Source organism: Larus michahellis, chromosome 28 (assembly GCF_964199755.1).
Source record: "Larus michahellis chromosome 28, bLarMic1.1, whole genome shotgun sequence".
Classification (NCBI taxonomy): domain Eukaryota; kingdom Metazoa; phylum Chordata; class Aves; order Charadriiformes; family Laridae; genus Larus; species Larus michahellis.
Window position 1 is genome coordinate 1,063,200 of NC_133923.1, and position 27,731 is coordinate 1,090,930.

The 27,731-nt window shown below is 49.3% G+C and overlaps 1 protein-coding gene and 1 long non-coding RNA gene across 2 annotated transcripts in view; one reads left to right on the forward strand and one right to left on the reverse strand.

The window, feature by feature from the left end:
- Positions 1 to 11,070, reverse strand: part of LOC141735078 (uncharacterized) — a 45,698-nt gene extending 34,628 nt beyond the window's left edge. The window contains exons 1-2 of the long non-coding RNA XR_012584634.1: positions 10,913 to 11,070; positions 10,215 to 10,461 (exon numbers count right to left, since the gene is read on the reverse strand). This is a non-coding gene — a long non-coding RNA (uncharacterized LOC141735078). The remainder of the gene's footprint in view (positions 1 to 10,214; positions 10,462 to 10,912) is intronic.
- Positions 11,071 to 14,070: 3,000 nt separating this feature from the next.
- On the forward strand, positions 14,071 to 26,955 carry LOC141735045 (uncharacterized). Its single transcript, XM_074567470.1, has 3 exons — positions 14,071 to 14,137; positions 25,087 to 25,384; positions 26,514 to 26,955. The coding sequence occupies exons 1-3, from the start codon at positions 14,071 to 14,073 to the stop codon at positions 26,947 to 26,949; spliced, it is 801 nt and encodes a 266-aa protein (XP_074423571.1). The 3' UTR covers positions 26,950 to 26,955.
- The last annotated feature ends 776 nt before the right edge of the window (positions 26,956 to 27,731 follow it).

Sequence of the window (27,731 nt, forward strand, 5' to 3'; positions counted from 1 at the left end):
TCTCCTTTCGAAAGAGAAGAGCCACTGCTGTGCGCGCAGAGGAGTGGTCTGGCCAAGCGGTCGCGTGGTTGAGTTCTGAGGCTGCAGAGCGAGCGGGAGGCGAATACCTCGCTGCTGAGAGAGCTGATGTGGGAAAGGGAGGGCTTTTTTTAGAGCAAGGTGACCTGAGGCCCAGCCGCTGCAGCGAGGAGCAGTGTCTGGGCTGCGCTGAGATGGTGCTGAGTCTGGCTGAGCCCGTCCTCCACGGTGGGATTCACTGTCCTCTCTGGGGAAGCTCTATTGCGCAGGCAGATAAACCGTCTTGTGTGACACGTGCCTGGGGAGGGGGATGGACAGAGCTTTGCGTTTTTATTGTGCTGGAGTGACATGAAAATCCCGTTCCTGACGGTGACAGCAGCTGTCACGTTGGGTGAAAAGCAGCTTTGTGCCTGCGGTGGTCTGTGAGCAGTGCAGAGAGAGAGGTGGCATTTGGGACACTGGGTGGCTCTTCACTGGGGGCCCTTCAGTGCCGGGATGCAGAGCTGTGAAATGAGTAAGGTGAGGCAAAGCATGGAGAAAAAGGGGCAAAGAATGGGAGAAATTCAGCCGGTGAATGTGTTGAAAATCCAGAAGGGCTGCCCTGCCTGCCACTGCGAGGACGTGGGGCCGTGGTGAGACAGGGTCACCCCCCTGGATCCACAAACCCACCCAAAATCGGCTTGGGGAGGAATCAAGCAAGGAGACTGGGAGATGCATGATGGACGCTCACGGGTGGGATGGTGCTTGCCCAGCAAGAGCTCAGCAGTGGGGATGGGGGCACAGTCATCTGGATGAGCCGGGTCACTGCCCCTCTAACCACCCCCCTCTCTGCCCCACGGTGCAGGTGCCAGCGTGACCGCCCAGGACATCTGCAGCTCCCCTGGTGATGGTGAGCACAGGGAGGGGTTCAGAAATGGAGGTGTGAAGGGGGTGAGGAGCAGGTTTTGTGTCCTGGCTACAAGCCCTTGGAGGAGAGACTCTTCCCTCTCTGAGCCAGGTCGTCTTGCAGCCCCACATTCAGGAACACTGGCCCACAGCATCCCTGCATCCCTGCCTGCCTTCCACGTGACCTCCCTGCTCCTCGTCTGAGCCTGGATTTATCACATGCTCATCCTGGCGACATGGTTCTGGCTGGGTGCTTCATCCTGACCGGTTCCCCTGCTACCCGAATTGTCTTCTGCAAGGATGGGGTGGAGGAGTAGAGCCTGAAAGTCCAACAGGGGCAGCTGAGCTACTTTGTGCTGCTGAACGTAACCCTGGGCAGTGCAGGGACGTACGCGTGTGGGTACCAGCACAGGGACGTACGCGTGTGGGTACCAGCACAGGTACCTCCCTTTGCAGGGAGAACGCTGCCCCCAAGGGACAGGCAAACACGGCTCGTGCTCCCGCGTCTGAGCGCAGGGAAATGAAAGCAGGGACTCTGCAGGCGCAGCGTCTGCAGTGGGGGCTGAGGCAGGGCCCCCGCTCGCCACAGCCTCTCGCTGTGGGAAAGGCCCTGCTGGCCACGGAAATGCAGCAGGAGCGGCCCCAGGGGCTCTGCAAGCCCCGGGCCAGGCAGCTCTTGAAGGGCTGGCCCCAGCTGAGAGGAAAGCAGACGCTTCGAGGAGAGGCTGTTGCCGCAGCGCCCCAAAGATGGTGGGGCAGGTGGGACGTGCCAGGCTGTCTCCTTCTGGCCCTGCCTTCCTGCTGCTGCTGCTGGGTGAGTCGGGGCATCTCTCTGCGTGGGGGCTGAGGCCGGGAGGGGTGCTGAGCGGGGCAGGAGAGGGCACGTCCTGGGCAGCGGGGAGGATGGGGACAGGGTGCACGGAGCAGCCGGGCAGCAATGAGGGGCAGAGTTGCTTGCATGAGGGGAGGAAGACGATTGCTTCCTCCAGCCACGGTGCAGCTCTGAGCAACGGGTGCATTTTCTCAACACCTCTGAGGGTGTCTGTGTCACATTGTGACATTGAGCAGACGATGGAGTGCTTTAGGTAACTGAGGCCACCACCTGGAACACCAAACCCATTTTAAACCAGCTTGGGTGTTTAAGCGATGAGACTGAAGAGATGCAGAACAGAGACTCATGGGTGGGAAAGGACCTGCCCAGCAACGGCTCACTAGTGGTGTCTTGGGCAGGGGCATCTGGATGAACCCAGTTCGTGCCCCTCTAACAAATCCCCTCTCTTGCCCACGGTGCAGGTCCTGTGCAAACCTCCCAGGACACCTGCAGCTCCCCAGGTAAGGGTGAGCACACAATCTGTCCTGACAGGGGAGGTGTGCAGGGGGTGGAGACGGGATGCGAGAGGGGGGTTTCCCCATGTGTGAACACCTGGAGAGGAGGCACTTCCCCTCCCAGTCCAAGGTGTTTCGCAGCCCTAACAATCATATCGCTGGCCGGGGGCATCCCTGTGCCATCTCTCCAGGTGACCTCCCACCTCCTGATCTCCTCCTGAACACCTCCAACGCTCGGGAGGGAGAAGGGGTTTTGCTCCACTGCTCTATTGATGGGCACTCTCCTGCTACCCGAATTGTCTTCTGCAAGGATGGGGTGGAGGAGTTCAGCCTGGAAGCCCAACAGGGGCAGCTGAGCTACTCCGTGCTCTTGATCATGATGATGGGGAGAGTGGGAACATACACGTGTGGGTACCAGCACAAGATTGAGGTCAACTGGGTGAGGAACTCTGCCCTCAGTACTCCCTGGAACCTGACTGTCACAGGTGAGACGTGGCGCAGGGGCACAGGCCGGCTCTGCTCCTGGGCTCCAAAGACAGCAGGGGAGGGTGGGGACCCTGCCATGTCCCATAGCGTGTCCCTGGGCAGTTGGGAAGATGGGGATGATGGTGGATCAGGGGGTCCCCACAAGTGCTTAGTCTGTGCAGCACCTGGGAGAGCTGGAGACTCTCCCCCTCTCCCTTTCCCCTCCCGGGCAGTGGGTCCAGCTCCCCGGCAGGGCCATCGGCACCATCGGTCTGAGGGATGCTGGGCTGCCAGTACCAGGACACAGGGAGGTTGTTTAGCTGGGATTGTGCCTGTCTCTAAGGGCATCTCCTGCTCTCTGCTTCTCCCCGTGACGTCCTCTCTTCCCCAACACCTTCTATCTCTCCCAGATCCCCATCCCCCACTTGTCCACACCTTCCCCACAGGCATCGTTCTGGGAGTGGTGGCCGTCTCCCTCCTCCTCCTGGCTGCAGCCAGCTACTGTGCTGTGAAGAAAGGTGAGTGACTGGGGGAAACTGAGGGTAAACCATGAGGCCAAAATCACACCCTGATGCGGGGCGGCTGCTGTCTGACCCATGCCAGTGAAGGATGGCCACCTCCTTACCTCCGTTCTATGGGAAGCTGAGCCTCTCTGGCCATTCCATTGTCACCTGGGGGGAGCAAAGGAGCTGAGATGGGGAAGACGCTTCCTCCACAGTGATTGCGCTGGGATACCAGAGTTGAGAGGGAGATAGCAAATACATCCCTGCCCCAGGGAGACACTTGCTCCCAGCCCTCTAAGAACAAGAAGGGATTCCCTGGTTTGGCCTGAGCAGAGCAGGCATGGCCCATTATAGTTTGGCTGTCCACAACTTTTGAGAGCTTGGCAGAAGCCAGGCTGGGAAATGGCACTCAGGGTTGCATTGGCTGGTCTGGAAATGTCCCTCCCCGAGTGAGGTGTGGAGGTTCAGCCCATCGTCTTCATGGTGCAGCCCAGAGCATGGAGAGCCGGGGCTGTGCAGTAACTCTGCCTCCCCGCCTCTCCCTTTCTTTTCCTTGCAGGGGCCTGCGGAGAGAGATGCCAAAGGTGAGCAGCAATCCCTCCTGGCTGCGGGGCTGGCGGGTGATGGAGATGCCAGGGGCATCTTGGTCCTTGGCCAGGGGCAGCATGGTCGGTGTCTATGGCTGGCTTCCCGCAGCGTGGGAAGAGGGAGGAGCAGGGCTGTCCCTGGGCTTGACCCCAGCCGTGGACGTGATGCAAGAACACACCATCCATGGGAATGACCCAAAAGGCCCCATTGCTGTGGGACGGCCGTGGGGCCACACACCCTCAACGCCTTTTCTCCCTGCTCTCTCCACACCACTCAGTGGTGCTGATAGTGCTGAGGACTCTTCTGCTGACAACGGGCATTACTGTGAGTGACAACTGCCCCTGCACCCTCCCCCTCCTGGCACTGGGCGCACTGTTCTTCTTCAGTGTCCTCACGTACAATGCAGAGCTGGTCCTAGATTGAACGTCCTTAATTCTTTACCTTCCAAATAAATTCAATCTCAATAAATCATCTTTATAAGAAATAGCCCCCATTCCATCCCAATATCTGCTGTTGATACCTGGGGCTCCTCCATTCCAAGCCTTTTTTTCTTCTGATGTCTCCAATATCCTGCTGATGGTTGGACACTAACTCAGGTTCCCCCTGCAGATGTCAACATTGAGGAACTGGACAGAGTTGAGGTAAGCTCAGCTCTCGCAGAGTCTTTCAGGCTGTGCCAGCTCTTCTTCGGGGCCAAGATGTCCCGTTTTCAGGGGAGGACAACCCCCATGAGGCTGGCATTTTCCCATGGCTCTGCTGTGCCTGTCGTTGTCCTCATTCCTCTGTGCCAGGCTGGCGGAGGGCTCTGTGGCCACGATGGGACACCAGGAGGGTGAGGCTGCTTTGTTTTCTATTTTGAAGGTCTCCAGACCAAACTGCTCCGGAGCTTCACTGTAGGCCAGCTTATGAGAAAGGGAAAGATGGTGCAGCCAGCTAATGAGTTATGCAACACAAGACATGGCATTCACGTGGATCCTTGCTCGCTCTCTCTCCCCTCCATCAGGATCTCTGGACGTTTGCTGGACAATCCTGGAAGGGCTCAGGATGGCTCCTTCATGGGTTGCAGTTCTCCTGTTTCTCACAAATTCGGGTCTTTGGCTCTTCTGGAGGAAAAATTTGCTTGGATAGACGTCAGAAGACCCCAAGACCCCTTCAACTCAAACACCCTGGTGCCAGCTTGGTGGAGATCCCGTTGTGCAGGCAGGGGAGGCGTCCACACATGTTCTCTGAGAGAGGCAGAGACAAATGGGGAAAGCATGGAAGATCTGTGAGCTGTAATAAAAGTATGAAGTTATACTGCAAAGAGAAAGGTGCTTCTCGTTTGTCTTCTTTGTCTCCCAGGAGAGGTGTCGGGTGAAATGCTCAACGAGAGCAGCTGTCTGTCCGTCTGTCTCCAGGGGTTGTGACCAAAACGTAGTGCATGGGGCTGACATGGGGACATCAAACCCCAGCCAGCGTGGAAATCCGCAAAACTCATTCTAGCTAAAGCCTCAGCGTGAATGCAAACCAGTAGCTACCAACTGGTGACCATTTTGAGGCAAGGCTGTGATCTTGCACAGGCTTCCCCATGACCTTGCCTGCTATTTTAATTTGCAATTGTACTCACCACTTGTGTATGGTGAGGGCAAGAAATGACTTCTTGCTGGGATTTCGACCTGAGAAAGGAGAGGGTGAAGATGAAGCTCGGAGGCTCTGGTAGACGTCTCAGCCGAGCTCAGACAAGAGACCCTCCCCTTTCTATCCCCAGGTATCTCCACAGTCCCTTCATATCTCGACAGCCACCCCGTTCTATCTCTACGGCTGTCTTTGGGCAGCTCAAGCCCCTTCCGTAAGGGACTGTGTAAGCCAGAGGTGGAACCGGTGGCAGAAATTCATAGAGGTTTCTTGTTCATTTCAGCAAAACCACATCACCCTTGCACAGAGCTATTGACATAGAGGTGTGAGCACATCAGGGCCTGTGTCTCTGTGGGCCCGTCTATCCATCTGTGGGTGGGTGTGGGTAGATAGCAGAGCACACCCGTAGCTGTATCACGCAGTTTATGTACACACCTGTTAGACGGTACAGAGTGGGAAGGAGATGTCTTCACCTGGGTACTCATGTACACAAAACTCCTCTCCTTTCTCAGTGCCACCCCTTGCACCACTCCATTTTCTGCACCCATCCCTGTGCTCACCATCACCTGGGGAGCTGCAGATGTCCTGGGTGGTCACACTGGCACCTGCATCGTGGGGCAGAGAGGGGTTTGGTTGGAGGGGCAGTGACTGGGCTCATGCACCTGCCCAGGTCCCCACTGTAGAATCCTCACTGAGCAAGCACCTCTGTTGTCTCCTTGAGAGCACCCCAAGCTTGTTTTGGGTGGTTTTACTGGTGCAGGTGGATGCCCCTGCCTCCCTAAAGCACTCCAGCCTCTGCCCAGTCTCATGTTGCGATCCAAAACCCTCAGAGCTTTTGGAAAAACGTGCACTTTGCTCAGAGCTGCACTGTAGCTCAAGCCAGGCTCAGCACCATCTCAGCTCAGCCCAGACACTGCTCCTCGCTGCAGCTGCTGAGCCTCGAGTCACCTTGCTCTAAAAAAAGCCCTCCCTTTCCCACATCAGCTCTCAGCAGCGAGGTATTCGCCTCCAGCTCGCTCTGCAGCCTCAGACCGTTTGGCCACACCACTCCTCTGAGCACAGCAGTGGCTTTTCTATTTTAGTACACCCGAGGAGGCTTTGGAGTGACAGCACCCAAATTACGGCATCTCAAGCTCCAAGCCCGTGTGGACAGCTTGCGCGCATGAGATGCAGGTGAAGGTGGCTGCATCGCTCAGCCGTACCATCCCGTTTGGCTGCTCTGCTGGTGAGGGATGGTTCAGCAGGATTTGTGGTGCCTGGAGACCTCCCTGCCCTACACCAGCACCCCGGGACCTTTGCTGAAGCCTTGCATGTGACAGCTCTGCTGGGACTGATGTTCCCTGGGGCTTTAGATCTGTGGAAGAGCTCTGCCCTTGCTCTCATCCCCCTGTTCCCTCTTGTTTTTGAATAGCAGTGCTGCTATGGCATATGGCAAGACATAACGAGAGGGCTTTTCCCATGAGCAAGGTTTTTCTTCTCTGAGTCCTTCCACTACCCAGAAGTACCTCCAAGATGAAGGCAGGAGGCATCACCTCCTTCCGACCCTTCTTGTAGATGGGCGTCACATTAGCCACTCTCCAGCCATCTGATACCTCCCCTGCTAACCAAGATTGTTGATAAATGATGGAGAGGGGCTTGGTGAGCTCTCCCACCAGCTCCCTGAGTACTCTTGTGTGAATCCCATCTGGCCCCATAGACTTATGCGCATCTAGGTGCAGAAGCAGATCATTGACTACTTCCTCCTGGATTATGGGTGGGTTCTTCTGCTCTCCATCCTTATCTTCCAGCTCAGGAGGCTGAACACCCTGGGGATAGCTGGTCTGACTATTGAAGGTGGAGGAAAAGAAGGCATTCAGTATCTCAGCCTTCTCCTCGTCCTTGGTTGCAACTTTCCCCCCTGCATTCTCCCTGGCACTCTTTTTGTTGATGTATTTATAAAAGCTTTTTTTGTTGTCCTTAATGTTAGTGGCCAAGTTGAGCTCCAGCTGGGCTTTTGCCTTCCTAATTTTCTCTCTGTATAACCTATCGAGGTCTCTGTACTTCTCCTGAGTTGCCTCTCCCTTCTTCCAAAGGTGGTAAACCCTCCTTTTATTCCTAAGTCCCATCAGAAATTCCTTATTCATCCAGACTGGCCATTTTCCCCACCCTTTAAACTTGTGACACTTGGGGACAGCCTGCTCCTGGGCCTTTAAGATTTCTTCTTGAAGAGCTTCCAGCCTTCCTGGACCCCTTTGCCCTTCAGGACTATCTCCCAAGGGACTCTCTCAACCAGTGTCCTGAACAAGCCAAAGTCCGTCCTTCGGAAGTCCAAGGTGGAGGTTTTGCTAACCCCCCTCCTTACATTGCTACGAATTGAAAACTTGACCATTTCATGACCACTAAACCCAAGACGACCTCCGACCACCACATCTCCCACTAGTCCTTCTCTGTTTGTGAGCAGTAGGTCTAGCAAGGCTCTTCCCCTGGTAGGCTCACCTACCAGTTGTGTCAGGAACTTATCCTCCATGCACTCGAGGAACCTCCTAGCCTGCCTGCTCTCTGCTGTGTTATATTTCCAGCAGATACCCGGCAGGTTGAAGTCCCCAACCAGAACAAGGGCTGGCGATTGCGAGACTTCAGCCAGCCATTTATAGAATACTTCGTCTGTGTCCTCATCCTGGTCGGGTGGTCTATAGCATACTCCCAGCACAACATCTCTCTTATTTCCCTTCCCCTTCAACCTTACCCATAAACACTTGACTTTACCAGCACTGGAATCTAGCTCTATACAATCAAAACATTCCCTAATGCACAGAGCCACACCCCTGCCTCTCCTTCCTTGCCTATCCCTAGAGTCCTCTTGGGCCTCATTGGGCAAGAAAATTGGGGCTTTTTTCCTCCTCAAAACCTGTCCCAAGTGGTGAGGTTCATTCCGAGAAGAACAGCCAGCTGCAAGAGCCACCACCGCTGAGCACCAAGTGCTTCGGAATGTTGTGCAGAAAGTGGAAGGCCGGCAACGCTCCATGACAGCACTTCACCGGGCATTTCAGCACATTTCTGGCCAACTTTGGCTCAAAAAACCCACCGCTAAGGACTGGCCGAGCCACTGGGAGAAGGTCAATGTCAACTGCAAGGGCCTATGCAGCAGGGGCCTTGCACCAACCACACGCCGACTCCTCAACGGTGGTTCCCTCGTCCCCCCTTTTCCCAGAGTTTCATCTTCTTCCGACAGCTGGGCGTGCATTTTAGTCTTTCATCAGCCAAAACCCCCAAAAGCCCTGGCCATTCTGCCCGGAAGGTATCAAAAAAAATACCCGAGAGGAAAATCATTCCGCCAAGACCATCCTTTAGCCTTCCTTGCCATCCTCAAGTATTTTGAATTGCACGTTTTTAATGCTTAGATTAAGTTTTTACCCCAAACAATGTCGCACAATCAAATCAGGTCATGGGTTTAGGAGGAACTTAAACTGCAACTCCAAAGTGATTAACAGTTACGTATTTCCCATAAATTCCACCAACAGGCCCCTGGAACCTTTACCAAGTCTGTTACCAATGGTGTTAATTACCACCAAGCCCATTCCTGCCGTGTTATTTGAATAGAATTGGGGGGATTTAAGGGAGTTGTGATGCTCAGCTGCTAAACTGGTGACCGGTGGCTCACAGAAGCCATTCCAGCAGGGGATTTTTGCTAAATACACTCAAAAATCGCTAAAATCGCCACCCAGCTCCTTCCCTGCTGGCAAATTTGTTGTCGTGGATGGTACCAAGATGGGAATCAGCCGGCGCAGCCACTGTGACGTGCCCCTGAAGGCATCTCGGGTTTGGAGGGAAGGTTTCCATCTCCTGCATCCTCTGGCAATGGTTTCTGGGCACGATTGAGGGCACGGGGTGTATTTTCTGGCCTCCAAGTCCTTCACATCCCAAGTCCCTTCCGAATCGTTTCTCCGTTAAAGAAAATAACGAGAATTCCCATTAAATAACAAGTGCTCAAGGATTCCGTTTCCCTTTACCTACTGCTCCTTCCTTGCTTTGCGCCATCGCTCCCCATGAAAACGCCCGGTGGCGACCTTGTTTGGTATAAAACTACCTGACCGCAGTTCTTTGGCGGGGGGCAAGCTGAAAAGTGGGGAAAGTGGAGATAAAGGGGTGGAAAATTAATGGGAGGAAGTTGAACCGCTTTTTAAAAAATATAATGTCATCACCCTCAGCGCTCGATATGCCATTTCGTGCCTACTTGGGAAAACTCTGCAGTTTGTTTAGCGGTAAAAGGTGGTATATAGGGAAAAAAAACAACCCCAAGATATCCAACGAATAACCAAAAAGCACTTAATCAACCCCAAACTTTGGAGATATTTAGTCCCCAAACCGGCCGCAGCACGTTGCTTAGTAAGACGAGCTTCCCCAAAACACAATTTTGGCGCTGACCCCCCTAGAGAACGATCTCTTAACAGCGCAAGGTTCGTTTAGGTGGACTCTTGATCTCCCTTTTCCCTCCCACGGGTGACGAGACGATAATTATTTCCACTCGCACCAATTATTTCCACTGCAGTGAGCCGTTCCCCTTCGGATTATCGCTGACCTGGGCGCTAGCCTGGCCCAGAAGCCAAGCGAAAGGCTCCATCTCACGTTATTAAACATTCCAGTACTTGAGCTCCTGAAATGATTTCTCAGCCTTTGGCGCTGGATTAATCAGTCAATGGTTTTCAGAGCGCTCTGGACGCGAGAGCTTCTGAAGTGCTGTTTGTGGCCAATCTAGAGCTGTCAATGCTAATAAAAAGCATGCACTTAATTCCTCACGTTACTCTACGCTGCTCACTTTAGTATTAATAAAAATACCTTTTTTCAGAACGCTTCTCTTGGAGGGCTCTGGCCCTCAAACGACTAAAGATCTGCACAAAAACGAGCGCAAAACTCCTCGTCAGCTTTTCTGCACTGGCAGCAAATTTGTCTTTTCTGCGGCTTTGGTGGGGAGCACCTGTAGTGTCCCTGAACTCCAAACGCGTCTCACCCCAGGCGTGCCATTACTGCGCAGCGAGCGGAATCAGCCGTGCAGGATTTTCTTGCCGTGCTGCAGAAGGTGACCCTGGGAAAAGAAGAGCAGAGAAATGAGCCTGGCGGTCACACCCAGCCAAGGGGGAGGAGCTGGGGGACCCCCACCCCACCTCTGCCCTTGGCAGCAGGGCCGGCACGGACCCTCTGTGCAGAGAGAAGGGGCCTGGCACGGATTTCACCTCGAGCCCTCTTCCTCAGCCCAAAGCCACACAACTCCCTCCCTTTCTCAGCCCCCAACCCAGCCCCACCAGCCCCTTTGCCAGCCCCGCCAGCAGGAGTCCCACTCTCCCTGTCAGGCCCCAAACCGGCTCCCCTTCTCTGCTTCCTCACCTCCTCTGCAGCCCCCCGGGCAACACTGAGGGAGCGCAGCCACCCCACAGCACCCCAAACCCCCCAGGACATAGGCACCCCGCGGGCAGCCGGGCCCAGCCGCCCCCCTCCCACCCGACAATGCCCCCCCCACAAGCCCCCCGTGCCCTCACCCCTCGGGGCCGCCCACTCGCCTTGACGTGCTCCAGCTGCCTCACCACGTGCTCACGGCAGCCCCGCGGGCCTGGCCCGACCCACCACCCGTCTGCCGAGCCCCGCTTTCCCCCCACACCGCCCCGCATTCATTTCCAGGCGGCCGCCATTTTCCCCCGGCCCCCTCAGCTGCCGGAGCGCCCCGCCCCAGCCACAACGTGCACCCATTGGCCGCCGCTGCCCCGCCGCCCGCCCCTTCCTCCTTAGGCAGCGCCGCTCCATTGGCCCGTGACTGCCGTCAATCCCCACTCCACTGTGCCCCTGCTGAGACAATCCGACCAATTGGAGGGCGCGCAGTGATCCGACCAATGGGAGGGCGCCGTGGCGATCCCATCAATGGGAGCTCCCATCAATGGGAGCGAGTACTTGGGGGTGTGTGGGGGGGTGCCCGCGCATGCGCAGTGCAGCCGTACAGCAGGCGAGTGCCCTCCACTCGCCGTCTGGCTACACGTGGATTTTGAGGCCTGAATAGCTCTTTCTAAAGAAATCTTTCCACAGCCTTTTCCTAGCCTGAACTCCTTTACCTAATAAAAAAATCACAGAATCCTCAGAGATAGAAACAGGCTTTCTTTGCCTTTTAGGAACCACCTACGGCGCAGACGTTGCCCCTTCTGTATCTATTCACAGCCAGATCTCTCCTCAGAGAACACAAATTGGCTGTTTACGCTTCTACAGAAGAGCTGCTAAACAGAGGCACATCTCTTTAGACTTCGATGTTGACACTGAGGATACAGAACAGCTAATCAGACTGGCTCTCTGTTTAGACCTAGATTCTGACGCTGGAATAGCTCTTTATGAATACAGCTTTTCCAAATCTTTTCCTAGTCTAAGCTCCTTGACAGCGTCCAGAATTTTGATCTCCTTTTAGATAACAGAAATGAATTTTATTTTATTTTTCACGAGCTATAAAAAGAAGGGCTTGTTCTCTCTTTCAGTGCCTGGCACCCAGAGTTACAGGTTTGAACCTGTCCTTCCAAGTCCTCTTCCTGAGCAGAGCAGAAGGATCCCCTCCCTCAACCTGCTGGCACTGTAGTTCTGCCATACATCCTTTAGTGTTTGTTTGGTTAGCTCAAAATGCGTAATTGTGTCTTTTGGCTTTTTAGTATTCTCTTTTTCTTTTTGAAAGAAAAAGGCATGAGGTATTCGTTACTGTTAACTAATGTCACAGGGATAGGCCTGTTTTACCCAGGTTGCAGAGACGCGTCACTGCCTCGGCGGCTACTTGACCTGCTGCCAGCCTTGCTTCCTGCTCGGCTTCCAGCTCTGCTCGGAGTTGTTCTGGTTTCTAGGAAGACAAAAGATACCCATCAGTATTAGAGGTAAGGACGGAAAAGGTGTGCAGGCAGCCCCCAAAATTCCTCATTGCACCAACTAAACAAAAAAAAAACAGAGTAAAACTTTGAAGCCGGGGTTCATCCTATCTAACTGGAGTCGCTTAATTGAGGCAGCTAAAAAAACCCCAAACCTAGTTACTCTGTGCTCAGCAGGGAGAGAGAGGTCTGTCCAGTAGCCACATGGGTTTGACCTCACTGCACAGTGCGAGCTGCACACTCAGCCTGGGGCCTCTGTGCAGAAGAGAGAGAGAGAAACCAAGAGGCCCAGGGAGCAGGAAAGAAGGGCGACGGGGAAAGTAGAGGGAGAGGAAGGATGACAGAGAGAGAGAGGGACTTGGAGAGAAGAGAAAGGGCGGACAGGGAGCAGAGCACAGCAGGAGAGAGGAAGGGAGGTACAGGGAGGCGAAAAACAGGACCCAGAGGGAAAGGGGAAGGGCAGGGAGGAACAGGGAGGCAGAAGAGGGCTGACAGGAGCCCATGGGCCCAGGACTCACCGCAGCTCCCGGCTCTGCAGATCTGTCCTGTCGGCCTGTGCCAGCCTCCCCTCAGCCGACACAAGATGGCCGCCGGGAGCCCCGTGCCGGGTCCACAACTCCCAGCGTGCCCCGGGGCGCCCCCTCCTGCCCTCTGACCCCGCGGGAACCATGGCCGCCTCCCCGGGGCTGCCCTCGCCCAGGGCCAGGCCCTGGAGCACGGCTGGGGCCGGGAGGAGGCGGTCAGGGAGGGAGAGAAGGTTGGGAGAGGGTGGCAGGGTGGGGGGAGAGGGTGGCGGGGTGGGGGGAGAGGGGCGGGAAGGGCCAGAGGGCCGGGGAGAGCAGGGGGGAGCTGGTCAGGGAGGGGAGGGAGGAGAAGTGCTGGTGAGGAGCGGGCAAGAGATGGAGGGCAAGAGATGCTGGTTAAGGACTCGTCTGCTGAGACATGGTTCAGGACCACACCAGGGCCAGCAGCGCTGCTTTCTGCATCCCGTGGCGGCACTGGGCAGAGGGACGGGTTGGCAGATCCCGGCATGAGGTACGTGTGTGGGGCGTCAGGGTGACTCTCGCCTGGTTTTTCCCAGCAAAGCCCCAGCCGGTGCCAGCCCCGAGCTGCAGCCCCGGGGCCAAGGCTGCAGGAGCCGGGCATTTCTGCAGGTGCCGCACCCTGCACACCTGCTGCAGCCTTTGTCACCCAGAGTTTTCCCCTCTGTTCTGTTCCTGAGGAGGAGCGATGGCCCGAGCTGCGGGGCTGTGCTCTCCGCACCCAGTTCATGGAATAAATTTGTTGTGTTTCATAAGATGCTGGTTTTGTCTGCTGCCAGAGAGGGAGGGGAGGCCGAGCCGGGCCACGGGGGCTGCTCCCTCTCGCCCACCCACTGCCCGGGCTGCCAGGAGGAGCCGGGCTGGCCCCGCCGCCACAGCCCAGCTCCATCGCTGACAGCTGCAGGCCGGAGACCTTGTGGGGCTGGGAGCCGGGGCCTTCCTGAGGCCTCCCCCAGCCGAGTCTGCCTGAGGCTGCGGGGCCTGGCCATGGCAGAGCACCACAGCCTCTGAGCACTGCCGGCCCGCTCGCCCTCAGCCTGCACTGCTGGCCCCGGCCCCTCAGTGGGCCCTTCCCCATGCCGCCGTGGGCCCTGACGCGGTGTGGAGGCCGTGACGCCATCTGCTGTGGTAGACGCCATTGCGTAGCAGGCACTGCCTGGCCCCGACTATATCTTCTGTCCATTGTAAGTTCTTCTCCAAGCTGAACTACGATACAGTCACCTTCGACGGCCTCCTCTTCTCCCTCTTGACCTCACGTGCCGGATCATGGGCCGTGAGAAGCTGAAGGCGGCCAACTGTGACCTGCAGATCAGCAACGCCCAGACCGAAGAAGGTGCGTGGGGGTGCAGGGCCTCAGGGCAGTGAGAAAAAAGCATGTGCTTCAGTAGGTTCCCTTAAATGTGGGGTTGCCGAAAGGGGAGGTTAAAGAAGGAATAACTTTCCTACTTCAAAGAGCATCACTCTTGTTTGGCCGTGACACGATCCTCCTCTAGGTAGGTTGTGTTGCACTTTGACCTTTGTAAAACGAGTGTAATCTTTTAAACTTGGTACATTAGTGGCACAGATACTTAGTGAAGGCAAGGGTGTTTTCCATGCGAAAACACAAAAATACCCCAGTGGTTTTCAGAGCACAGCTAGAGAATACGTTTTGGTGTAATATTTATGAATGCCAACTTTTGGGTTTATATGCATAACCGTGACTTCCAGTTGTTACTCGTCAGATGCAGATGCTTAAACTCACCTTCAGAAGAAAAAGGGAAAAAAAACCAGACCAGGATTTTTTGCCTAAGTGGGATGTTTGGAATTCCTATATGTGGACATACAGTATTGCATTTTATACCCTTGTGTGTGCAGCAGTCCTGACAAAATGTAGAAATGATCTTGGAAAGAACAAAGTGAAGCTTGAGTGAAGATGGCCTGCTTGTTCAGATTTTTCTGCGTATTCCAAGCTTTTACAGTTCAGTGACTGTTACTTTTCACAATGGAAATCTAGTAATAGAAGCAAAGCTAATATGAGGTAAAAGTAAACAGGATTTTAAAGATCAGTGGAAAAATAGGAGATGATCATAGAATCATAGAATCATAGAATCATAGGGTTGGAAGGGACCTCTGGAGATCATCTAGTCCAACCCCCCTGCCAGAGCAGGGTCACCTAGAGCAGGTTACACAGGAACATGTCCAGGCGGGTTTTGAATGTCTCCAGAGTTGGAGACTCCACCACCTCTCTGGGCAGCCTGTTCCAGTGCTCTGCCACCCTCAGGGTAAAGAAGTTCCTCCTCATGTTTAGGTGGAACTTCCTATGTTCAAGTTTGTGCCCATTGCCTCTTGTCCTGTCCCCGGGCACCACTGAAAAGACCCTGGCCCCATCCTCCTGACACCCACCCTTCTAAAGATGCCAGGAAGGCAAAGGGATGGTTGGGACCTATTTTACAAAGGGGGTGGGGGGATGTCCTCTTCCACGCTTACTCTAGAGGCGTGTTCTGTAAGGGCAGAATTCCCTTCAAAAAGCCCGTACTCAAGCATAGTGCATTTAGACTTGCCTCCTTTTAATTTGATCTGAATTTCTTATCATAGACGTTCTCACAATATCGTGGTAGAACGGTAAACTCCAGAACTCGGGTTTCTTGAGTCCTCTTTCCTGCCCTGTAACATTCTGTCTCAAACCCCTTGGAGAATGTGCTATTCTGCTTGTCAGGCAAAAGACAAAAAAGTATAAAACCAAAAATGGGACTCTGAACTGCTCTGAGGTGAACAGTTTTAAGGAAGAAGAGTGCTCTTCTGAGACTGTCTGTGCAGCTCAAAACTTGCTTGAGTTCAAGTGTTACAGCGTGCACTTGACGGTTTTAGTAATGCTGCGATGCGATGTCTTCAAAACAAACTCCCGCCAACTCCAAAGGAAGTCATGCCCATAGGAAGAATATACTGAAAAACGATGCCTAAATTGTGAACTATTCCTATTTTGTGTCTGATCCGTGAGCAAACGCTCCCTGACAGAGCTCGGCTTGCTATCCAGTATCTTTGGTTTTCAGACCATCGTTCTGCAAAGGTAAGGGCTTTTAGCGTTTGAAACTGTAGGCAGATTACAGGGAATGGCTGCTGGTAGTGCTTTAAAACAGTTAGTCATATCCAGCTGGTGTAAGTACAATAGAAAACCATTCTGATGGGAAGGTCTTTGCATTTTAAGCTTGCTCAGTCCGAGTGTCTCAGGTAGTAAGGGCAGGTTTTTTTGGGTCGTATGTAAAAGGTCAGAAGGCTTTCCTCCGTTTCAAAAGACTGACATGGTGTAAGCCAAGGCAAAGCATGGGTAGCTTCAGGCACACATTGTTTTCTAAAGGCTTTTAGAGGCTGTCTTCGTATGTAGTTTTGTTTGAGTCTCTCTGCTCTGCAAAAAGGGAATTGAAAGAATTCACGTCCCTTCACATTTAATTCAAAGGAGATGATTAGCGTCAGAGGGGAGATACCACTTTAGGTTGAGCCAATTCTGCCCTACTTGTGAAAGCAAGCTCAAAAAAGGCCAAAAGTTCTGTGATGCAAATTCTAGCACTGCCAGTTTGGGTTCCATTCAAATGTAAAGCACTGAGAGGCTGAGAAGTGTGGTTGTTGGTGGAAGAAGCTCCAAGAAATAGACAAAATGGCAGGGTCTCATCTGTGTTCCCTCAGTCCTGAGCACTGGTGGCATTAGGTGTTAGGGGTTTTGGTGTGTTAACTTTTTAAATTTATATTAGCTTACAGGGGCTTTCAACTTGTATCTTTCTTGTTAAAGCTGCTGTTAATTTTTGTTGTCGTGGGCTAGATTTTAATGTATTTATTGTAACCCAAAGCAGGCTGACATTTTTAGTCCTGTTGGGACATGGGGTTCCCTTGGTACTCATGGGTTCATCCTGGTCCTCGTGAAGTGTCTGCAAGCAAAACCCCCTGAATTTGTGTGGCTCTGCATGTCAACTTTGGGCCTATGACTGCCGTAGTTGTTGCAGTGCTTTCAGGTACCCCCTAGTAATTCTGGAGGCCACAGAGTTGTGCTTCTAAACACTGGGGGTGAATTAAAATATGTATGTTTAGTGCTGCGTTGTCCACACGTCCTCCGTTTCTGATTGGATGGCACCCTCTCCTGGTATTGTAATGCTGCCCCAAAATAAGAGGATAGATGCTGCTAGCTTCAAAGATCAGGTAAATACCTGTACGTGGGGATAAGGGAAGAACGGCACTGCTGTTCTAGCATTGACAATTCACCAGGCAGATGAGCTTTCTGCTCCTCCAGCTGGAAACATTGCAGAAGCCACTGGCAGAGTGGCTGAAGTTTGGGAACGTATGCTGTAAGGGTGGAGAGGCCTTCAAAAATGTGTTACTCACCTTGTAGTGTGTTCTTCGAGGTAAGTGGATAAAGAAACCATTGGGTGGCCATTGAAAGTGTTTCCTTGTACTTCCTCGCCTTCGGGAGCTGTGTGGCTGTAATTGTGAGCCTGGTGGTGGCCTAGCAGTGTCAGGAAGCGCAAGCCTTTCTCTTTGTACGCGAATTCCACAGCAGCCTTTGAATTGCCTCTGCAATACGGATCAATGAGTGTGTGGAATCTCAGCAAGTTTTCAAACGTAATAAATAGTTCCTAAAATATTGCAGCATTTTCAAGATCATCTTAAAACAAATTCTGGCAATCAAGGCCTCTCTTTTCTTTTGTCACGGGACTCCTCAATTGAACAAAATTCTAGAAACTGCTGTCAGGTGACATTTCTACTACTATTTTGAATCAACACAGCATATGTAACACATTTAGTGGCTAAATATGGTAGCCGTGTGAGCACAGTGCTTGGGCTTCCACAAAGAAACACTCTTCTAAAGACTCTGCTGCTGACATTTTTGTTGTGTCTTTGTCGGACGACTGATTTTTGGTTCAATTGTAAACTTTTTGTATGTAGGTCTAAAAACACTACGTCTTAATCTGACACCTGTAATTCCGTCACCGAGTGGTTCGAATTCCTTTTTGGCCATGAATGCGTGAATGCCTCTCATTGTGAGTTTGAGTTAGTTTACTGGCCCAGTGACCAAAGTAGTTAATTTTATGCATTTATGTAAACCATGTTTATAGTATTTCATCTAATTCAGACAAGTTTTTATTTCTTGAAAAGGGTATTTTTCTTGTTGTTTACTACCTCGTGCATAAACGCAGATCACACGTTCCAAAAGAAGGTTAACGTTCTTTTCGCCTCGCGTGTTCCCTGGCGTGTCTGTGTCACGTTTCTAAGCAGCATCTTGCCATCAGCTAGCACAGATGTCTCCAAGAAAAGGAAAAATCCTGGGGTGGGAGGGAAGCCTCGGTGTTAGCTAGAACTACTTAAAGTAAATGAAAGACGAAGCAGGAACGTTCCCTTCTAGTTTGCGGTGCCTGGACCTGATTTGGGTTGTGGGTAGCCGTGGGGAGGGTGGAAGCCTTGCATCGCTCTTTACAAATCCTCTCTCTGTCTCTCTCCCTGTAAAAGCACTGCAGCCTCGGGTGCTTCTGGTGTTGGAGACACAATTAACTTTATTCTTAAAGCTAACTCGCTCTTGGTTCAAAGCGTGGGCTTTTTGTTTTGGTTTGGTTTTTTAAATACATGTATTTCTGCACGTATTTCAAAGAGGAACCTGGATCTTAGTGTGGGAGGAATAAATCACCAAAAAGCTTGCCAATTACTGTTGAACAGTAAAGCAGCAAAATTAAAATTAGTCATGATTTTTTTGAACAGGATGCACAAAGGGTTTTACTTGGAGTATTTCTTCCTTGTCTTGCTCTTATATCAGCTGTCATTCTATACGTCCAAATTTGCGCTGCTGTCCTACCGTTACTACAGCCAAGGCAAGAAAGTGCCTCCTTTTTGGTTTAGTATTACTATTTCGGTAACCGTGAGGATTTCTAGTTAGGGCTTGTCCTTAGAGGCTGCAGAAATGCAGCGCCAGACCCATCGTTCTAGCACCGTCGGGCACAACTGTGATCCTTCCTGGCTGAATGTTTAGTTCAGCCAAACAATCGGATTTTAGGAAACCACTGTAATTTACACGTAACGTTCCAGCAGTGAGACTAGCCTTTTCCTCCTATTTTTGGTGCCCTTTCCCACGTGCTTCATGTTAGTTTCTGTCTAGTCCTGTGTTTGAAATGGGAGTTAATAAGTTTACTGTCAGTTCTTGGTTTTTGAGGGTTGGGTTGGCTGGTTGGGTTTGGATTTCCCCCCCCCAGTTCTTCTGCAGTATTACCTTAGGGCTGTGTACAAGTTTCATGGAGATGTTGTTTCTGCTTGATTGATTTGAGGGACTGGCAGGAAATACTTCAGTAGGAATCTAAAGGGAAAAAAAAAAGTCACGAGAATGTAGGATCATTGGAAGAGGAAGATGGCTGTTGGGCAAGTGTACTAAATAGTAGATGAGCTACCTATCGCCTGCTTTTGATAACTTTAGTAGAAAGGAGTGCTATCACCACCTTTAAGAAATCAGACTGTTGCCTGCAGGCCATATAATAACTGCTTCCTAAAAAAATACAAGAGCTACTTAATAGTTTATGAAGCGTTGTGTTTCAGTTCCTGGTCAGTACAGGACTGTTTAATGCTAGACTCCAACAGAGCACCTTCCTGCTCTCTGAAAAACTGCAAAACGGTGGTGATTGTGCCTGCCGTGAGAGAGCACGGGCCTGTTTTGCGCATGGGAAAAAGAGTGGCAGATGGAGCATGGAGCTGTTGGCCCAAACCTGGGTGTGCGAAGAGCTGAGCCACACACGGAGTGGAGACAGGTGTTTATTTCGTGTCTGCGCAGAGGTGGGGGCTGGGGGGAGCTCCACAAAGCCAGCACACCTTGGCTTACACATTGTAAGCTTTTATATTTTACAAAAAGCGACTCATTGGCAGACTAGAGTAATTTCTCACACTTCCCAAACTGATTTGGGTAGTATGGCTTGTGGTCTAATAAAATACAAGAAGTCAGTTTTCTCTGTTTCTGTAGACTGCTCTGTCCTGGTAAACACCTTTATTTCAATAATTGGAGCAGTAAATTTTTTTCTAGACTAGGTGGTGGGTTACTTTTATGGCTGATGTTTTGGACTGGTGTTTTTATTTGGGTTTTGTGGGGTCTGGTGAGTTTGGCATTTTGAAACGTATTGACAGGAGAGGCAGAGTTCACGTTTCGGGGCTGATATGCTGGTGCTTTATTTTGACAGGCACCTGCTGTCTTCATCAAAGTGTAACCGTGTGCATTTATAAATGATGAGACATGAACTGATTAATTTTCAAACTACACCGAAGGTAAGTTTCCTGTAGTGATGCTTCCTTCTTGAATAAACTTAAATAAATTTTCTGCATGCTTTTTAGCTGAAAATTGACAGCTTCCTTACCCCTTTGACTTTTAAGCAGTCGTGAGCATTTGAGCAGGGTCCCTCTCTGAGATATTCCGGAGCAGTAAGTTGATCTCAAATGGGTTTGGTAATTGTAGTTTCTTCTCATTAACCTCATTAACCACACTCTTAAGCTGTCGTAGGCCTGGGCTTTGCTTTGAACAAATACAAGTTCCAGTGGGTTGGAAATGCCGCTTTCAGTGACAGTCAGAGGCTATAGTGCAGGCTTTGGGACTACAGTAGAGGTTAGCTATTGCTGTGTTTTGATTGTAGAACTCGACTATGTGTTTCTTTTCTTGTGAACAGACTGGTGACTCTTCTGCATCTATTTCTGTGGCCCAGCTTACTAAGGTATATCAATATTCTCGTCAAATACTTAAAAAATAAAAAAGCATTTTCTTTGTACTTTTAAATCTTATACTGTCATCTATATCTGGATAGCACTTGTAATTTGAACAAGACTTTAATAAAATTTCTACTAATTTAAAGTATTTATTTTAACTTTAAAATGTGTGTATATTTTGATACCATCCTGTAAAGAGTAGTTCCCGTTTTGGAAGATAAAAGCAGAGTACCTTATCAGCCTCAAGATGATGTTGTAGTATTGGTCTTCTTCAGGACCCAGAGAAGAAGCACTTTCGCTGTCTACTGTTTTTAATAAGTTTTGTTAATTTTGCGTTGGAAACAAAAACAATTTTTATGGAAGACTTGATTTGTCTGTAAGCTGTGGACATTTAAGGGGGGTTTTGAACAACCGAAATAGAAGCGTTTCTGTAACGTGGACAATTGCATCATTATTTTTGAATTTCTAGTGACGGTAGTCACAGAACCATTCTTTGAATGCTGCACAATTTCATAAATTGTAGTATATGTACAGTGGAGAATGCAATCTAATTTGTTTGAACGCAAACTGTGAATTGTGAAAATGTGCCCAGTTGTTTATAAGTTTATACCAATGTCTCTGTGTGGCATAATAGCAGATGTGGCCCTCTGAAACTGTTGTAATGCCATGTTTGGCTATGGAATCGCTTGCATTTTTGGCTCAATAACGTGTGACTTTGGCCGGGAAAGCACTAGTGATTGCACTTGGTGCAAAGACGTAGTGCTGTGCAATGAAATTACTCGTCTTGAAAGAGTACAAAGGTTAGAGAAGACAGGGCCTACTGCAGAGGAGACAGTTCTTTCTTCTGAAAATAAAGACCTTTCTTCCCCAGGAGCCCTTTGATTTTAAGTGGCTGGGAATTCCTAAAGTAACCATTCAGTTATGTCAGACCTTCTTGAGTGCATTCATTTCTGTTTAGTACTGAGGATCTCGTGTTGTCATGAAAAGTGTAAAACCAGCTAGAGGTAACATTGATCAGGTGTTTTCATGTTACTTTTTTCTACAGTATTTCAGTCATCGATGGTACGATAAGTCAGAGCCATCCTCAGTAGTACACGGGGTAGTCGGTGATGCATGCAGATTGGATAACAAACATTGAAACACTAAATTTGAAGTATTTACAAACATGACAGTCTAACTTTGCAACCCAGTGAATTAATACGAAAACACATGAACAATCTTAACTCTAGTTTAGGGTTTATCTTCTTTCAACTCGATGCCTTGAATGCAAACAGCCACTCTGTCCTGGAGACTGTCAGGCTCCGCCGTACCATTGAATACAGAGGCTCACAATTCAAAAGAACCTCTAAGGCAGCCTCTGAACTAGCACACAGCCGTTTCCTAATAGAATTTCCATTCTTGCATCTTCCAAAACTGAGGTTCAGCATGTGGGTTATACGTACTCTAATCCTCCCATGTGCAGCCAGCTTAATAAGTTCTGTTTCCAGTGAGCTGTCTCTTTGAATGCCGGTATTCCACATAGACTTCTCTTCAGCGCTTCATTTGGAATCGCCCAACTTCAGATTGGTAAATCTGGTGAAGATTATTTTTTCTTTATTTGTTTCCATTTACAGTAGTCAGCCTTTTCTCACCTTGGACTTTATATTCCCAGTAGCACATCAAAACACTGTTTGAATAATAAAAATTCACGGTTTTTGTAGCGATGCTGATACTGTTGTACCTCCTGCTGCTCTGGTGACTGCTGCTGAGCTTTCTAGCTCTTCCTCTCTGTCAGCCAGCAGTTTGTTGGAAGAGAAGGTAAATTTTATTTCAACATACGCAGTGAGTCCTGTATTTTAGTAGAGCTTATTTTCCAACTGTTTGCATTTATTCACAAGGGCTGTCAGATTCCTGTACTAAGACAACCAGCATTACCAAGTCTTCTGGGCCCCCAAGGGCAATCAGTGCCCACAACTGGTAAGTAACTAAACCTTTAGAATTTCTTTTAAGAAATTATCATCAGATAAACTGAACGGGATTTTTTTCTTTTTCCTCTCCCCACTCTGAAAGGTCATCCAACGAGAGCCAGTACCCCTCACTCAGGGGGTGGCAGACCAGGCTGGGACCTGTAAGTATTCTACAGAAATTCAGTATATTACTACTTGTAACCTGTTAAATGAGGCCGTAGCACGTAACTTATCTAACAGCTGATTTATAATGAGGTAAGTGTCCCCAGATAGCTGTGGAGAATACAAGTGGTAATTGGGAGACCTTATCGTGGCCTTCCAGTCCCTGAAGGGGGCCTACAGGGAAGGTGGGGAGGGGCTGTTTGCAAGGGCATGTAGCGATAGGACGAGGGGCAATGGTTTAAACTAGAGCAGGGTAGGTTTAGATTAGACATTAGGAAGAAGTTCTTTACAATGAGGGTGGTGAGACGCTGGCCCAGGTTGCCCAGAGAGGTGGTGGAGGCCCCATCCCTGGAGACATTCAAGGCCAGGCTTGATGAGGCTCTGAGCAACCTGATCTAGTTGTGGATGTCCCGGCTCACTGCAGGGGGTTGGACTAGATGGCCTTTAGAGGTCCCTTCCACCCCAACGCATTCTAAGATTCAATGATTCTAATTAGTTTTTAAATGGCTTGATTTTAATTGTCTTTGACAAAAGGCATATGTGATGGCACTAGGATGATTTAAAGTAAAACTCCAGTACATGATTGAAAAGAGGACTCTGAAAAATTAACACTTTTTGAGGAAACCATAAGTACATCTAAAAATGAAATACAATTAAAGAATCAGGTGGTTGAGTTGATGGAATACAAAAGATGCAAAAGGAGCGTAGGCGTTCATTTTCCAGGTAAGTGCTTGACATGTCCATAATGGAGAAGCAGATTGTCTAGAAGAACCAGGAGGAGTTCCGCTCCACCCCTCGGTCATTCGATGGATTGGATGGTTTGAGGCATTAGCAGTGACAGGAGTTTCATATGTAGCTTACTGGCTCAAATATATGGCAGAGGTTGCAGTTGACTGATAGGTATAATTTGGCAGTTGTTGTTAAGGAACAAGAGTCTCATTTAGTAAAGTTTAGCTGCAATGACGTCCTTCACCTCCTGACAACCCGAGAGGGCTCGAGACCGAATAGGAGCAGTTGCTGGACTTTCTGCGTCTCCCTGGTCTGATTGCAACCATTACCTCAAAGCACTTTGGAGGAGATATATGAGGGAAATTGTCTTCGTTTCCTCTTTTGTCTGTCTCCTATGGAGAGTTTTTAACCTGGATTGCAAACTGGTGGCTTTCGCTAGTATTTTGTTGACACTGTTAAATTTTTCTTAGGAATTAAAAGATCAGGCTTGTTCGTAAGGAAATCTAAAACTTGTGAGGGACTTTGAGGGGAGGAATGATGCTGATGAACATATGCGGGATAATGTGAAACGCTGCTTTAAAAAATAAGAAAAGAAAAGCTTGTGAAGAAAAACCTCAGGGTAGCTGATGTTTTCTGTCCCGAAAGATGACTTGGGCAGGTGTCTGAATAGCTCTTTAGTAGCAATGCTGTCAGTCTCTTTCCTAGAGGAATGGCATTGAGTCGTATTACTAGAGGCTGGGTTTAGAAGCTTTTAGGTATGATTTTTCTTGAAATGTGGTCACTACCCTTGGTTAGAGCTAAAGGCGTGGGCAAAATTTTGTTAGGAGATCCGTCTCCAGGTGTTGATTGAATAGTCCTGTATGTAAGATTGCAGTACGAGGAGCATTTTGCATCCTTGCCAAATAAGCAGTGAGGTTAAATCGACTAAGCTGGCATTTTAAAATTAAGCTTTCCCGGCATCAGGCTAAATCGTGATTTCTTGATGTTTGATGCTGCACTGTAGCCATAAAGACTTGCACTTTTTTGGATCTTGCTGCAACAAAAGTGGTTTGCGCTGCACGTGGTTTCTGGGTAGTGAAAATGTGTGTGCTCACCTACCAGTATAGGCCAGTATACATGACCTTACGTCAATCAATAGCTACGGTAGCTCACGTGGTAGAAGTGAGCGGAAATAGACTTCCCCTTCCGGTGTGTTTTTACACTAACAAGGCAGCAGGTGTTCTGTCTTGTAAGCAGAAACTTCTACATGTTACCAAGTTCTTCAGTTCACAGTAGCGTTAGGTCAGCAGCTGAAAAAAGCTTTGCCATAAGCATATGGAGAGGGGGGAAAAAAAATAAATCAAATTTGGGAGGAAAAAGACTGGGGAGAGTGACTGTTTTGAATTAACAACTTTTTTTTTTTGGGTGTTATGTTTTAAGGTCCAAGTCTCCCTGTGGTGCTTCTTCTTACTCCAGAAGTTCATATACCTACTCCAAGTCAAGATCGGGTTTTTCCCACTCTTGCTCCTACTCTCGATCATTTAGACGTTCCCATTCTCGTTCCTACTCGCGATCGCCACCCTGTCCAAGAAGAGGCAAAGGGAAGAGTCGTAAGGTTCTAGATCAAGGTCCCATCGTTATCACTGTTCAAAGTCAAGGTCACCCCCATACCCAAGATACTATTCTGATGCAAAACCTGAAATACGGAAAAGAAAAGCAGATTAAAAGGTTGATAAAAATCATGAAGCCACCTACATAAAGGCCTCTAAACCAGAAACTGATGAATCGAAAACATGGCTGAAGGGGAAGACTGAGGCTGATGGTGAAAAAGGAGAGCGACCTCCAGAAGGGGATAAATCTGCTTTTCTTAGCAACCCCGCAAAAAAGACTGAACTTAACCAAGAAACTGGCAAAACGATTGTGAGTGGAGAAAATGTGCCACCTGCAAAAGAACCTGCTGAGAAACCTGAGACGAGCAGCAGCAAAGTTGAACAAGAAAACGCAAAGGGAGAAGTGAGAAGAAAAGTAACAGCAGCTGATGGATCTAGTTCAACTCTTGTAAATGACACGAGGTACCTCATCATTTCTTTTCCTATTCTTTCTTTCCTCCTCCCTGCACCGCAAAAATATCAAATTATTTATGGTAACTAATGAAAGGAACAGCTACATCCGTGCTACGTGAGTGAATAATCCGTGACTTTTCCTGTTAAATGGTCCTTGGGTCAGAATCAAACTTTGTTAAAGAAAACAAACAGTCTGTACTGCGCAGAAAGCTCATAAGGTTTATTCATTGCTGACGTGTTTGACCCTTCCTCTGGGACTTTTTCCCCCCTCTTCTTATTCATTATGTGATGACTTTTTGAGGAGTCCTCCCCATGTCTTCCTTCCCATCCAGCTTACTGCTAAAGGCAAGGATAACAGACATGTCTATACCGTGCAATACTTTGACATTAAAAAATGCAAGGTGCTGTAATGATCTACCTTTGTCAGTATGACATGAAATTGTACCTTGCAGAAATAGCAGCTTGGTTGCCAATATACTGTACTGATTTTAGCTTTGAGCACAGTGCCACGGTGACACAGCTGCACTGCTTCCAGCTCAGTGCCAACTCCTTCGGCTCTTACCTTGGAGATGAGTCTTCTATATTGCATTGTGCGACATGTGAAAAACAGGAAAGTGATCTCGTGTGGGGCTGCTGTTCCTTACATTTCAGCACCTAAAGAAGCACGACAAAGCAAACTCAAAACATTGAAGACATTGCTGTAGGCTTAGACAGTGTCTTGATATTCTAAAAAGTTTCTAAAACGTCATTTTTTCTAAAGAAGAACATGGGACTTGAGGATAAAATTTGGGTTGTGTGTACCTCTCCGTAATTGCTTGCTTCCACGTTGAAATGGGAACACGTATCTAATTCATCTACCATTGGTAGAAGTGGGATGTGAAGGAATTAGCAGCTCAGACAGACCCCAATCCGATAATCCTGTGTCTTTGTTAATTAAATGTAGAGTAGGAAGACACTAAATTAATTGATTGCTCCTCATGTTGGCTAGTGGACTCGTTCATTCTCTTGGCTGTTCCCCTAATTGAACATCATTTAAAGAAATGCTGAAGACAGAGAATTGAAAGAAAAGCTCTTTTATAAAATGTTACAAAAGATCATGTATCCCAGCCATTATTGATGTACGCTTTTTTCCTCTTAGCAGTAGTTCTACTGGAGGAAGTGCCGTTAGAAAGACAGAAGAAGAGCCAGATACAAAAGCAAGTGTCGTTGAGGCAATGGAGGAGCACAGTAGTGATATCCCAGCCCCAGCTGAAGACGTTGTGAAGCTGAAGTCTGAAGCAAGGGGAAGTCAAAGTCTAAGCAGTCGCCGTGTTAGCCGCAGCCGAGGTCAAAGCCCTTCTGAGAGTCAGACTCGAAGCCACAGGGGCAGTGCCAGCTCAGCAGCGAATCAAGGCAGCAAGAAAAAGAAAAAGAAAAAAGAGAAGCAGCAGCACAAGAAGCATAAGAAACACATTGGAAACAACATGGAATTGGGAAAGAGGCAAAACCACAAGCACAAGAAGAAAAAAATGAAGAAGAGCAAAGAGAAAGAGGACCAAAAAGTGCAATCCCTCACTACACAGAATGACAGATAATTTAGAAAAGACTGAATTCCCAAGTGATCTGTACTATTTTTCCTAAAATGTAAACGAATGTGGGCGTTGCAAATAATGACACAAAAGAGCCTGTGCTGCACTTCCAATTTTGCTGCTTGATTATTTCATTTTCACATCAGAGCTTTGTAAAAGTGAGTATTTTGTACAGAGTTGTTAGTTGTGACCATGCAACACGAAAGGTTTACTGGGGCATCTTATTTTTAGCCACCGTTCATTAGTTTAGGTGGAGTTTTCTATACTGTGAAAATTGTCCTAGTTGAAGGTTTGTTTAGTTGCCTGGCAGAAGCAGCTGGTATCAGTTATAAAATATCAGCGGAATGATTTGCAGAAGCATTACAGCCCTCTTATGTCACTTTTTGATGACAATAAAACATTTTCAGTAAACTGTCCCCATGTGAGGAGATTTCCAGTTTCTAGCTGAACATTAGCAAAGATTAGTGACAGGAAAAAGCTACCACTAAAAGCTTGCTGGTAGCTAACGCGTGTGAAAAATAACATATCAACGGGTTTAGTTTTGAAAAGATTGGTAGGACATTGAATCTTTGGAACTGATGCAATGTGGGGAGGCGTTGGCAGGAGGTGCACGTTTTCCATGTGCCAAGTGGCCTTGTTTTTGTCTATATGGCCCCAAACATCTAGCCGCTCTTAACAGCTGGGACTGATGAGGGAAGCCAAGGCCTCCTTGGAACTAAACCTGGCAAGGGAGGTCAAGGCCAACAGGAAAAGTTCCTTCAAGTGTATTGGAGGCAAAAGGGGAACTA